This window comes from Vigna angularis, chromosome 4, assembly GCF_016808095.1.
Source record: "Vigna angularis cultivar LongXiaoDou No.4 chromosome 4, ASM1680809v1, whole genome shotgun sequence".
In the NCBI taxonomy this organism is placed as follows: Eukaryota; Viridiplantae; Streptophyta; class Magnoliopsida; order Fabales; family Fabaceae; genus Vigna; species Vigna angularis.
Window position 1 is genome coordinate 38,018,077 of NC_068973.1, and position 13,540 is coordinate 38,031,616.

The window sequence follows — 13,540 nt, forward strand, 5'->3', positions numbered from 1 at the left end:
TTTTCCTATCCTCCAGAAATTAATGCAGGAGGTACATATTCGTTCTGTTTTCAAGCAATGGATGGTATAATATAAATGAGAATATTCTGTTTTTTTTATTAAATCGCTGAGAAATACAGCACAGAAGAATGATTTTACTTACTAAATTATCTCTCGTTTAGATAGTTAAAGGAACTAGAATCTTTCAAGTACGTGAATCTTATAGATAAAAGCTGGCACCAACGATTACAATTGATCAAATATTTGTGGGAGGGGCAAATATACCTTTTAGTTACAAAGCCCCTTCTACAAACAATGATGAATGCCTTGATTGAATTCTATATGTCTAAATTAAAAAACAACCAAAAGAATTAATTATACATACATGATCTGAACCTTAAGTTTTCAATTCCAAATTATAATCAAAGAAAAGAAGTGCCAGCTAGTCCATGGTGCAAAAGGTTATGCGCAATTGCATCCCTAGCCTTCAAGGAGCTAACAGATCTCAAGGGAACCTCTGGCTCCACCACCAAATCATCATCATCATCGTCAACAACATCATCATCAATCTTCAACAACTCAGGATCCATTTCCTCATTCTTCAACTCACATATATTATGCAAAACACAACAAGCCCCGAGCACAAGAGGCAAATCTTGCAGCTTCACCTCAGTCCTCTTTCGCAAGCAACCCCACCTTCCTTTCAACCTCCCAAATGCATCCTTAGCAACCCTCCGAACCCCCCCAATCTTCTCATTGAAAGCATGCTGCGTCCAAGTGAGATTCTGCTGCGTATAAGGCACCAGAACCCAATCCAACAAAGGGTACCCGGAACCCCCAACAATCCAAACCCCACTGAGATTAAGTCCACCATTATTAGCCCTCTGAAAAAGTGCCGACTTTTCCAACACCTGCTCATTACCCATCGAACCAGGCCACCCAATGCATACATCGGTGAAAACCCCTCTATGGTCGACAACACCCTGAACAGTCACTGAATATGAAGTCTTGTGGTTCCTCTCAGTGTGCCTCTTGTTGAAGTAAGCAGAGACACTCATCTTAGGAGCTATGATGGGAACATGAGAAGTGAACATGGATCCCACAACGTTGGGGATCCCAGAAACGTTCTCAAACTCACCCTTGATGTCCCTCAAGACAACAGCATTAGGCCATTGCAAATACTTTGGCATAAGCACTCTCTTTATGGCAGTGCAAACCTCAAGAACCAGTTTGTGGCAAGTGGATATCCCCAAACCGAACCTTTTCGAAACCACGCTCAGAGGGTCGCCGGTGGCCAACCGCCACAAACAAACCGCCACCCTTTGCTTCACCGGAATGGCGTTTCGCAGCGTCGTGTCCTCCTTCGCAATCACAGAGTTCAGCTCCTCGCAAATCGCTTCGAAAGTCACCCTTCCCATTCTGAACGCTTTCCGGAACTCTTCTTCCGGAAATTCGGCTTTGTTACACTCCTCCCACCACGCCCCCGAACGCTCCTTCACCCAAACTCGCCGGTGACTCACCGAGTCACCGCCGACCTTGTTTCTCTTTCTCGGATTGGACTCTTCCACCTCGCTGTAGTAACCATCGATCATGCCCTTCATTTTTTCGCGTTCTTCTTTTTCTTCTTCGTCTTTCTCTTTTCCATCCATGAACACGATTGTTCTGAGAACACCCTTCGGTTCTCTCTTCTTCTTCGTCTTACGGGTTGCCCCCTCATCGTTCTTCTTACGGCGTTTTGTCGTGGGTTCCTTCATTTCTCGCCCAACGAATTCACGTTCACGGGTCTCTCAGAGTTGCTGCAGTTTTTGTGCAGATAGTAATGAACAGTGTTGCGGCTTTCTCTTCATCTACACACGTACGATACACTGAAGCTGCTTTTTTTTGCCACTCTTCCTCTTTCCGACCATGCGTTTTTAACGTGGGATAAACCTCCGTGTGAACGGGTATTTGAAAACTTTCATATGTCACTGACATCCCAATTTAATATTACGTACTATAGGTGGTGGTGATTGAACCCGATTCAATCTTCTCAATTATATCTTGATTAATTAAAGAAAAACAACCTTAATCGTGTGTGCGAAGGATGCAAGAAAATAACATTTAGATGGATGTGTTCCACGTACGTTACGGTGGATTATGTGTTCATACTCACTTGAATACATGAATTTAATAACCTGGGTCTCTTTACTTTGTTTTCAGTTTTAATTTAACACTATCTGCTGTCAATCACAAATCAGTCACATTAGAAAAAATATATAAATTTTACTTTGAATTTTGTTTAAGGTAGCGATAGAAAATTGATGGATTATGTGTGTAACGGTGAATTAATTAATCTAGGGGAGCGACAAGCTGGGAGGAGAATAGTGTGAACACGATTTAGGAGTGGGGCAGTTTTTTTATATTGGATTGGCACTTGTTATTTGGATTTGGTGGGGGTTAGGTAAAGGGTGCTTAAGGTAATTTCGAAAAGAGGAAAAAACTATATAACCTTTTTAATATATTTTTGGTCTTATATATATTATCATCTAAAATTGTTAATGTTTAAGGCTAGTGTCTAAATATTTAAGAGTATTTTTTTAAATATTTTGACGTAATATTCCTGGATTCTTATTAATCAAACTTAATTTTAGTTTAATTATGCTTGGTGGTCATGAAATGTTTGAAAAAAAAAATTAAAAGAAAAGAGAATTGATAATTTTTAGTTTTTTAGTTTTTTATTTTTTTTAAATTGTGGTTACTCGGAACAATACAAAAAATAAAATAAAATCCACGGATATGTACAAAATAATTGATAAAAAAAATGCGAAAAGAAAGAAAAACGTGCCCTATTTTTCTATACTACATTTACCTTGTCTGGTCATTTTATTTCATACTTAAGTAGAAATAAATTGAAATATTTTGTATTAATTAATTATATACTCTGAATTGCTATATAATCAATTATACATCTTTTGTTTATGATGAAATTTGTATATTTATATGATCAATTATTGATTGTTATAACTTATTAGTTTAAAAGAATGAGGCAAATATTATTTATCTAATAAATTATACTAGAAGGTAATATGATTATTTTCCATAAATGTATTTACCTTATAATTTTATTTGCATTTCATTTTTTTTTATTTCTATTAAACTAAATAACTTTGTATTTTCACTCTTCTCGCCTAGTTTTGTCTCCTTTTTCTTTTATCCATTCCCTCTCTATTTCTATTTCTTTATAACCTTAAAAAAAACACATATTAATTAGTTGACAAATCGTCAAAATTTTATACATTTTGTTTCAAAACTACCTTTTTTTATTAATACTCACCCTTTTTTTATCAAATTATTTTTGTAAATATTGTAAAAATGTAGTTGACAGATATCTTGTGCTAAACTGTGAAAATATTAATGTGCTAATAGTGACATCATTATGTGAAATTTAACAAAATGTAAGAAATGTTAATATAAGTTATTTTAAATTTAATCAAAGTCTTAATTTCATTTATTTATTAAATAACTAAGTTAACGTCTAATTATTTTTGCAAATTAATATCTGTTTGTTCTTGGAGGCTTCTGGTGTTGCGTCTGTTAAGGCATTGCATGAAAGAGTTGAATAGTTTGGAGCATGCATGCACATTCAGACGTTCCTTTGGGTCCCATTTTGACATGCTAATTCAACAATTAACACTACTTTTCACTATTTCTCTCTCCAATTCATACCATGGAAAGCTCCAAATCATGAATGCTCAACCCTTGATTTCAGAAAATCAGGTGAAAAAGGAAGAAAGAAAATAAGGTGAAAAAGGAAGAAAGAAAAGACCCAAACCATTCACATGCATTTTTTTGGCAATTTTTTCAACCTAGTTAAAGATTATTCAAGGATATTGTTTTGGTTATGGGCTGACTCACCAATCTCTTTCACAATTTGTCTTCTTTCCGTCCGGTCTCGTTCCAAGCTCCGTTGTCTTACTCTTTCGTCTGGGAGGGAACATCCTCTGATGCCAAAATCAGTATATGAACCGTTCGACAATTCAATAGAGCAGTAATAAATGTGCAGTAAATGCAACCTATCTACCACTTACCTCTAACCTGTATTTATAATTTTCGTCATGGGTTTGTGATTAATGAAAAGTTAATCACGATCCAATTCTAGTCCAATTACTCTAATCTCTATTTACCTTAATCATGATCTTAATGACCCAAGGAACCTACCGGCCGACCTTGTATAACCGTCTGGCAATGGTATGAGTACGGTGAGTAAGAGACCGAGAGTGCAGTAAAAAAGATTGAAGAAATGTCGGCAATTAGTGGGTTCAGCGTTGCTCTGAACCGTCTGGTAACGATTCAACGCTACTCTCTGGACCGTCCGATCCATATGGTACATATATATATATATTAACCAATTTTTAATTTTTAATTTTCAATTACGCTTACTTTACCGACCTATTGTGTTTCACATCTCTATAAATATTTCAAAGAAAAAAAAACAAAGTTTAAATTAAATTTATATATAGACAAAAATTGAAGATGAATAGTTAATGTTTACATTTCAATTTCTTTTTTCATTTTCATCTCGAAAAGGTATTTATTTATAATATAAAGAAAATATTTCAAATATATTATTGTAAAAGAAAACACAAAATAAAAGATAAATGATTGCTTGTGTAACAAGAAAAACATATTCTTGCACACTCAGGTTTTCTTCTATTTCTTAGCCAACTAAACGTTTTCCAGGAAATTGATGAGTTTTGTTGTAATTATAAAACTAACTAATCATTACAACGAAAAGCATCTTTGTCACAAAATATATAAAATTAAAAATATATGGTATTACTTTATAAGGCTAGTTTCCTAAACCAAAAAGAAAAATAAAACAAAAATAATACTTTGAAACACATAATTATATATATATATATATATATATATATATATATATAAATATATAATAAATGTGTCTCAATCTATATTATTATTAAAAAAAATATATCCTTGTCAGCAATCAATTGTATTTGGATCAAGTTTGTCCCACTTTACCTGTCTGACGGACCAGCAACTTTTCTTAAACAAATCCTCCACAAAAACGTGCTACTGGTGAAAAATTAGCTTTTGTTTTTTAAATTAAATTATTAGAATTAATTATAGTAAAAAAAAAGTATTTATGAGTTTATTTTTTTAGCTGAATTTATAACATATATCTATGAATCTTTGATAGATAAATAAAAAAAAATGAATTGGGTTGATTTCCATTTGGAATTGGTGAAGGGTTGGTCAAAGCAATGCCAAAATTAAAGAAAAGAACGAACGGTGGAGGAGGAATTGGGAAGGGTTTCCTGTTCAGAGGAGCTCTTTCATTATCCTTGTTCCATCAAGGCTTTCTGCGTTTGGTGGACCAAACACCAAACCGGCGGCGGCACCTTCCTTAACGTGCAATCATGTCTCTTCAATACCCAGGTGCCGCCCTGCCGCAGAACGTCACAATGGTAGCCGTCGACAAGGACAAGAACAGTGCCCACGCTTTCCGTTGGGCCGTTAATCATCTTGACAACCCCGTCATCATTGCCGTCCATGTCAAGCACAAAAACTTTTCTCATCGTAGCTACCCTCTTATTCACGCATATCATATCATATATACATATTTGTGGTCATATAACATTTATGATAATGATTGGAATTGATTGTTCAAAGATAGCTTGTGATTTCCCTTTTTTATTGATGTTGCGTGTGCATGCATGCATGCAGATGTCACCAATGTGTTTCCACCCGACGAAGACGATGTAGTCAATATTTTCAATTCCTTACGCGGAATCTGTACTCGCAAAGCTGTATGCATTATTGTCAATGAGATTTTCGGTTATATATATCGCACTTGAAACTTGCACTCACTGTAGTACTGATTGGTGCGTTCAGGTCATGATGAAAGAAGCCGTAATTGATGATGCGGATGTTGTGAGAGGACTTCTAGAGTTTGCTAACAGGAATCTCATACATAGTATCGTGGTCGGTGCATCTGCCAAAAACACTTTGTCAAGGTTTCGTTAATTTTCTACTTGTTCCTATATATGTTTATCCCCTTTTCATATATCTATATATATATATATATATATATATATATATATATATATATATATATATATATATATATATATATATATATATATATATATATATATATATATATATATATATATATATTGTGTAACGAATTACTTTGTTTGACAATGTTGTGGCGTGCAGTCTCAAAAAACTTAAAGCCTATCAGTATCAGGATATACCAACAGCCATGATCAAATCAGCTCCGGATTTCTGCTCTGTTTACATAATTTCGAAATTGAAGATTATGTCTGCTCGATCAGCGGTACGGTCATTGTCAAAAAGTTTAACTACACCGAAACCAGTTCCTGTGCCGCCAAGTCCGCCCAGTCCAGGAGAAGGACCATTAAGGTGCCAAGAATGGAAGTTACTTAGCTAGCAACTTGATATCTATGTTACATATGTGTTTTGTTGAGATCATCTTCGTTTAAAGTTGGTGCAATTAGATGTTTTTAATTAATAATTTTTGGTTTGGTTACATGCAAATAGGGGACAACTACCTAGAAGTAGGGGCACTTACGAAGTAGCAGCAGAACCAATGAGAATAATACAGGCTAGAGAAAGACCAAAGAGTACGGGAAATGTTATATCAATAGACCACATTGAAATACCCCCTCGTCCACGAAATTGGTCAATGGATGAAAAAGAAATTTCATGGCTTGGGGTGGATTTCAATAGAATTGACTCTGGTATATCAGAATCCATCCCCGTGACATATTCTCCTCAATCCGCAGTAAGTGTGTAAAAGAAAATGTTATTGCATCTGAAAAAGTCGGATTGTGAATTTAACTGGCTTTGCTGTGGAACAAGAACCAATCTTTGTCCGAACAAAGATGGTTAGATGAACCTAACATTCCAATATTTAATTTACTTCATCACAGAAAGAACTAGAAGCCGAGATGAAAAGATTGAGGCTTGAACTGAAGCAAACTATGGACATGTACAGCTCAGCTTGCAAGCAAGCAATCTCAGCCAAAAACCAGGTTTGTATATACAGGAAAATGTGATGGGAGGAAGTACACCCTTTAAAGTTTTTAAAAAATGCTACGTGAGGGATTTTCTACTTTCTGACAAACACATTCACTAATAAGAATAAGTTTCATCCTTAACCATGGTGCTTCATATATAGTCCGAGAAAGCCAGTGGAGGAGGTTGTTCTGGTTTTAACTCTTTATGGTTATATATCAAATGAAAAATTATGAAATGACTCTTGAATGTATGATTGGTTAACTAACAGGCGGAACAGATTCGTCAATGGAAACTGGAAGAGGATCGCAAGGTTGAGGTAGTTAGGATGTCTCAAGAGGCCGCTCTTGCAATTGCAGAAAAGGAAAAGGCTATAGCCAAAGCTGCAATGGAAGCAGCTGAGGAGGCTAGGAGGAGGGCTGAACAGGAAGCACAGAGAAGAAAGGATGCAGAGGAGAAGGCCAGGGCAGAGGCAGAAGAGAAAGAACGAGCATTATCTACGTTGGCTCAAAATGATACCCGGTATAGAAGATACACCATAGAGGAGATTGAAATGGCCACAGAAAAGTTCTCCCCGTCAAACAAAATTGGTGAAGGAGGATACGGACCTGTGTATAAAGGCCACCTTGATCACACCCCCGTTGCAATCAAAATTTTAAGGCCTGATGCCGCTCAGGGCATGAAGCAGTTCAACCAAGAGGTAATTACATTATTTTTCACTCCTATATTTAAAACTATGACTCTTAAATGTTTTTGCAAAAGTTCCTGGCATAATAATGCTGTTGAATCTACCATGCACAATAATATGGCTAGTAAGAACCTTTTGCATAATTCTAATACCAATTCTCTATTCAATTTTGGCAAGTGTTGTCCTTAAACTCTGTGAAGTTTCAACAGTAGAGTAAGAAAGGAAAGTTTTAATAGAAAATAGAAGTTATCGGACATGATTGATAGCATCCTTTCTCTCAGAAGTATGTGATTAGATTAAGATTCTTCTAAAGAAACATATCAGAAGTGGTCAATCCCTCGATATCTCATCTTTGGCCCCACTAAGGATATTGGATTCCCCTGATAAAGTAGTATGAAAGTTAGTTTATACTTATTTTCAATTAAATAGAAGCATTTAATAGTGTATTTCAGGATGGACGCACAGACTTTTCATTGCCTTCCATGACTCAGTTATCAAGACACTAGTAATGCAATGCAAGATCATGTTTATGCAACTATAACAATATATACTTTTTTTCCTTCTTAATTCCATTCACAGATTGAGGTACTAAGCTGCATTAGACATCCGCATATGGTCCTCCTCCTTGGTGCATGTCCGGAGCATGGATGCTTAGTGTATGAGTACCTGGATAACGGTAGCTTAGAAGACAGACTGTTCCGGAAAAACAACAGCAAACCAATTCCATGGAATAAACGGTTCGAAATATCTGCTGAGATAGCAACTGCACTCCTTTTCCTCCACCAAAACAAGCCAGAACCCATCGTGCACCGAGACCTCAAACCATCTAACATTCTCGTGGACAGGAATTACGTGAGTAAAATCAGTGATGTTGGTCTTGCACGTTTAGTCCCTCCTTCAGTAGCTAATTCTGTGACACAATCTTACATGACTTCGGCTGCTGGAACCTTTTGTTACATTGATCCCGAGTATCAACAATCGGGGATTCTAACAACAAAGTCAGATATATATTCTCTGGGGATAATGCTACTTCAGATAATCACAGGCAAGCCTCCCATGGGTCTTGCTCACCTAGTTAGGAAGGCAGTTGAAAAGGGCAGGTTTGAAGAAGTGCTGGACCCTGTGATCACAGATTGGCCGGTGGAAGAGGCTCTGTCATATGCCAAATTAGCATTGCAGTGTGCCCAACTCAGCAAGAAGGACAGACCAATTCTTGCAACGGAGATTTTGCCTGAGCTTAACAGGTTAAGCAGACTTGAATTGCCTCCTCAGAATGATCAATTTTCTTCAAGCAGTGATGATAATCTATAGCTGTATCTCACGTTCCCCCACACCTCCGCGAAGTCAATACTCAGATTCAGAGACGTCCTATAGGGTCTAGGTTCGTGCATTGACTTATATGTCATGTACAAAAACAACCAAAATTTAATCCATGCAACTCAAATTATTGATGTATTGCAACTGAAGGGAGCAAAACACAAGCCATCAATATTTTCCAGTTGTAATTTTTTTGTATTTCTTAACAGTGTTGTAATTATATCGATATGTTTTCCACCAACTAGGGATGGTGTTGGGGAATGTAATGCTACCCCAAGAAAGGAACATTGCTGCTGTTAAAGTTGACTGTAACAGAAAACGGTCAAATTATATATAAATTCTGTGAGTTGGAAAATGAAGTGGGTCTGCCGTGTAAATTCTTTTTCAATTTCTTTTAACAAAGAATTATATGCAGGAAGTTCGTTCATGCGTTGTCATAATGCCACGCTTTTATAAGAATTTGCAAGAACTTTTCAAGTAAAAAGGAGGCTCCGAATTTCCATTTGCAAAGCAAAGTATATATAATAAGATCGACATAAAGTGAGATGGACTATGTTTGGAAATTGGTATAAGAAAAAGGGAGAGATTATTGCTAAAGAAGCATTGCTTTGGCCCTTACCAGGAAAATGAAAAGGTGCAGAATTACATTGTCCGAATTTGTATTATTGTCAATTAACATAGTAATCCCTCGATAAACTATCATCTTTTATGAAGTAATTATCATGTAATTATTTAAAGAAGAGTGATTCATAATAATAATAATAGTAATAAATAATGATATAATTGATATTTGTAGTATTTAAACTGAACAAGTATTTAGATGACATAGAGAGGAAGCATCAACAAAGATTCTGACATCAAGTTCCCCCAAAGAATCATTCTCATTACAGGAAGCAGCCACCTTTGTTAGTTCTGCAAGTCACCCGATTCTTCAAACCTTGCAAATCACAAAAAAATGAGCACCACCACCACCACTACCTACTCTATCACCATACCTTCTCAGTTTCTCGGAGCTTCCCCGGCTTCAGTCCAAATGAGTCACATCAGCGATTCAGGGTTCATTACAAAAAAGCTGTTTTCATGGATAAAGGTTTCCTTCATTGTGCTGGCTTTGTTTACCAGGGTGACATGGGAGGAGAAAGTAGAAGATCCCTCAAGTGCCCTTTTCTGCATCAGCGACTGCTCCACATGTCCTGTGATATGTTCACCCCCTCCTCCATCACTCCTAACACCATCACCTTCACCTCCGCACTCTCCGTCACCATCACTACCTTATAATTCCTATTTCTCACCACCACCACCTCCTTCCAAGCCCAAACTAGCACCACCTCCACCGCAGTCACATTCTTCAGGGGCTCCTCCACCACCCCCACCACCTTCAGGTTTGGGACAGCCCCTACCTACGGTGGTCTCAGCGCCGCATGACTTTTCCTATCCCTATTACTATTTCTACGCTTCCGCTGCTTCTTCTCCTTCCGTTCATGCACCCTTTTTTCTCTTGTTGTTCTTCCTAGTATTCTGTTGTTGGTAACCAGATGTTTTGTTCTATAACGTGAAATTAATGTGTTGTTTGGTCTCTCCTACATGTACTGATGAAAGTCTCAAATGCATTGTTTTTGTTTTCTTTTAAATCGTATTTGTAATTTTGTGGCAAATAAATAATCTGTGTTACAAATGATTTTGGTCTGTTCCTGCCACCCTTTTTCTCGTTTGTCCCGTGTTTCCTGTGTCTGCCGGAGAAGTTTAAACCCTGTTCTAAATGAAAGTAAGCGATTCTCACTACAATATACATTACGTTTTGATATCTTAACCCATCCATAAAAGAAAATAATTACCGAAAAATCAACTGTTTTAATATTTTAATCACATTTTTCTATTTTTTAATTTAAAGTATTACTATATATTATTATACTATTATGATGAAGTTGTTAAGTAGATTTTTTTTGTGTTTAATAGTAAGTTAAAGTATAATTTCCCTTTTCCATATACATCTTACATTTTGATTGAAGTTAAAGTTGAGGGCCAACATATAGGAAAATGTCAATTCTACAATCACATTTTTAAACAACTTTTTTGACCACATTTTTCTAATAATAAAATATTATATTTAGATAATGATAATAATAAACATAAATAAAATATATATAATTGTACAGTGGTTATATAATATGATTATCCTCCTCGTTAAGCCTGACCATGGTAAGATTCCGTAGGGTTTGAGTTCAAAAATACAAAATAACTGTAAGGAATGGGCTTGGCTTTCCCCAAATGTTTCTGGTTGGGCGGGGCGGGTGGATTGGAACTGGTTGGGCCAAATTCCACCACATATAATGAGCTTTTACTTTCTGCACCTCACAATTTGTTCGCAACTGTCAATAATGAATTACAAGTTAAAAAGACAAATTACAAAGCTAAATGCTAAATAAAAAAATAATGTTTATCTTATTCGTATCTTAAAATATAATGTTTTATTATAAGTTTGTATGCTATCTTATTATGTGTCGTGTTATGAATAAAGAAAACCCCTAGGAAGTCCTAAAGTTAGATTAAAAGGACCACTCCGTTGTAGAGCTACTAAAACTTGAGAAGAAAACAAAATAAAAAAGAGAAGAAAAAGAAAAGAAGGGTTAGAAAATGGATAAGTCCAAGGAAAAGAAAACAAGTGGCATCAATCTTCTTAGTGTGGGGACACCGATACCTGGGGGCTAATGCCTTTCCCTTCTGCTTTCTTCTATTTTTGTATTCAAACTCTTCACAATTCAAAAAGAATCCCAAATGCTCCCAAATGCTAGCAGCTTCCTTCTAAACTATTTCACCCCTTTCATTGTGTTCGAATATACGTTTTTAAGGTCACCTTGATTCTATCATAAAATCTTTACCCAATAGATATACTAAAAAAACATGATTCAATCAAATTTATTATAGTAATATTTATTTTGGAATGATTCAAACTTACATGAAACAATATTCATATATCATAATTAATTTTATAATTTAATAATAATATAGATTTACTATTTATGTGAATCATATAAATATGATTGGTACTTTTAAAAAAAATATTTATTCAATATTTTATACTCATAATTCATAATTTTTTTACTAACTTTGCAAGTTAATTTTTTTTTCTATAAATAATAAAAAATTCAATTCTAATAATTTAGACAATCGAGTAATTATTAATATTTTATCATTTGTCCGTAAATATCACATTTAAGATTTTGATAAAAATAAACTATAATTCATGTAAAACAATCGCAATTACTAAATTTTAAGTTAAAAAACACATCATGATAAAAGCTACTTCAAATAAAAAAAAACACAAAACACTCACTTCACATTGAATTTGGACCATTCGTGAAGTTTTTTTTTCTATGTTATCCTCTCCAAAGTCTTCAAAATATATTAATAAACATTAATTTTAATAATTTAAAATGTATTAGTTTTTTTAATATAACTACAACAGTGTATTTTGAAAGTTCAGGAACAGAATTAAAAATTTACTTTGTAATTTTCCTTTAGTGAAAACTATGTTCTTCAAATATCTTTCAAAAGAAGTTGAGAAAGTTTTTTATTTTACATACAACATATTTGGTGGTTTAGGCAAGCGAATCAAAGATATAAAAGATGTACATTGCCTCACATTCTTTAGTGTTTGAAAAAGTTCATTATATGTTAGAAATAATATATTTCTACACCCATAATAACTTTATCCGTGAATTATTGGTGTGTTACCCTTTTGCATATTTATTTGTGAGAAAATCCTTATATTTTCTAACACTTTTTAATTGAAGTTTATTAAAAATTATAAATTTGATGAATGGCACTTCTTATTTGTGAATTATTTGTTTCTAATAATTTTTTATCAATGATATAATGTGCATTTTAAAAAAGTGTGTTTATACATATATGTATTGCCTCTCTCTCAAACTATTTACAATTTTAGTTTTTCTTTTAATTATTCTAAAAAAAATCTCATACAAGTTTATGAAAAGAAAAGTTTGTGGATTTAGAGAACAAACATTTTTTGTTGTTAATTATGTGACTAAAACATTATATTTAATGATAAAAAACATTGGTAACTAATTACTACAGTAAATATATTTTAGGGTAACAAATTTTCAGTACTGGTATAATATTTAATTCGGTAGTTAAAACATTATTTTTAGTTACTTTTGAGTCACTAATTATTAAATAGATAATTCACAAATTTTTGTGCCTAATACAATATCATTTTGGTGATTAAAACAACCATAAAATCTTTTCAGTCGTGATACAAGTAAACATTACTATATATTCATTCAATCGTTATTTTTGGTCATTAATTTGTATTTTTCTTATGTGTTATAATTTGTTATCGTTATCTTTTCTAAATTTACCTTTACATAATTTTATATTCAACAACCACAATTTATTTTTAAAATTGTATAGAAAAACACACGTTTATTTTTTATTTTTTTTTTATCAAGGTATAGTGAAACATTATACATTAAAAAAAATTGGTGTAATTTTTGT

At 34.2% G+C, this 13,540-nt stretch overlaps 3 protein-coding genes across 3 annotated transcripts; 2 read left to right on the plus strand and 1 right to left on the minus strand.

The window, feature by feature from the left end:
- Nucleotides 1–171: 171 nt before the first annotated feature.
- LOC108331000 (protein ANTAGONIST OF LIKE HETEROCHROMATIN PROTEIN 1) lies at nucleotides 172–1,957 on the minus strand. Its single transcript, XM_017565603.2, has one exon. The coding sequence runs from the start codon at nucleotides 1,731–1,733 to the stop codon at nucleotides 402–404; it is 1,332 nt and encodes a 443-aa protein (XP_017421092.2). The 5' UTR covers nucleotides 1,734–1,957; the 3' UTR covers nucleotides 172–401.
- A 3,758-nt stretch (nucleotides 1,958–5,715) lies between these two features.
- LOC108331240 (U-box domain-containing protein 35-like) lies at nucleotides 5,716–9,369 on the plus strand. The gene is made up of 7 exons (XM_052876333.1): nucleotides 5,716–5,786; nucleotides 5,872–5,993; nucleotides 6,199–6,405; nucleotides 6,544–6,787; nucleotides 6,936–7,037; nucleotides 7,292–7,720; nucleotides 8,288–9,369. The coding sequence occupies exons 2-7, from the start codon at nucleotides 5,875–5,877 to the stop codon at nucleotides 9,017–9,019; spliced, it is 1,833 nt and encodes a 610-aa protein (XP_052732293.1). The 5' UTR covers nucleotides 5,716–5,786; nucleotides 5,872–5,874; the 3' UTR covers nucleotides 9,020–9,369.
- A 494-nt stretch (nucleotides 9,370–9,863) lies between these two features.
- Nucleotides 9,864–11,391, plus strand: LOC108331241 (leucine-rich repeat extensin-like protein 1). Its single transcript, XM_017565886.2, has one exon. It carries the CDS (start codon nucleotides 9,981–9,983, stop codon nucleotides 10,554–10,556), a length of 576 nt encoding a protein of 191 aa, XP_017421375.1. The 5' UTR covers nucleotides 9,864–9,980; the 3' UTR covers nucleotides 10,557–11,391.
- Nucleotides 11,392–13,540: the final 2,149 nt, after the last annotated feature.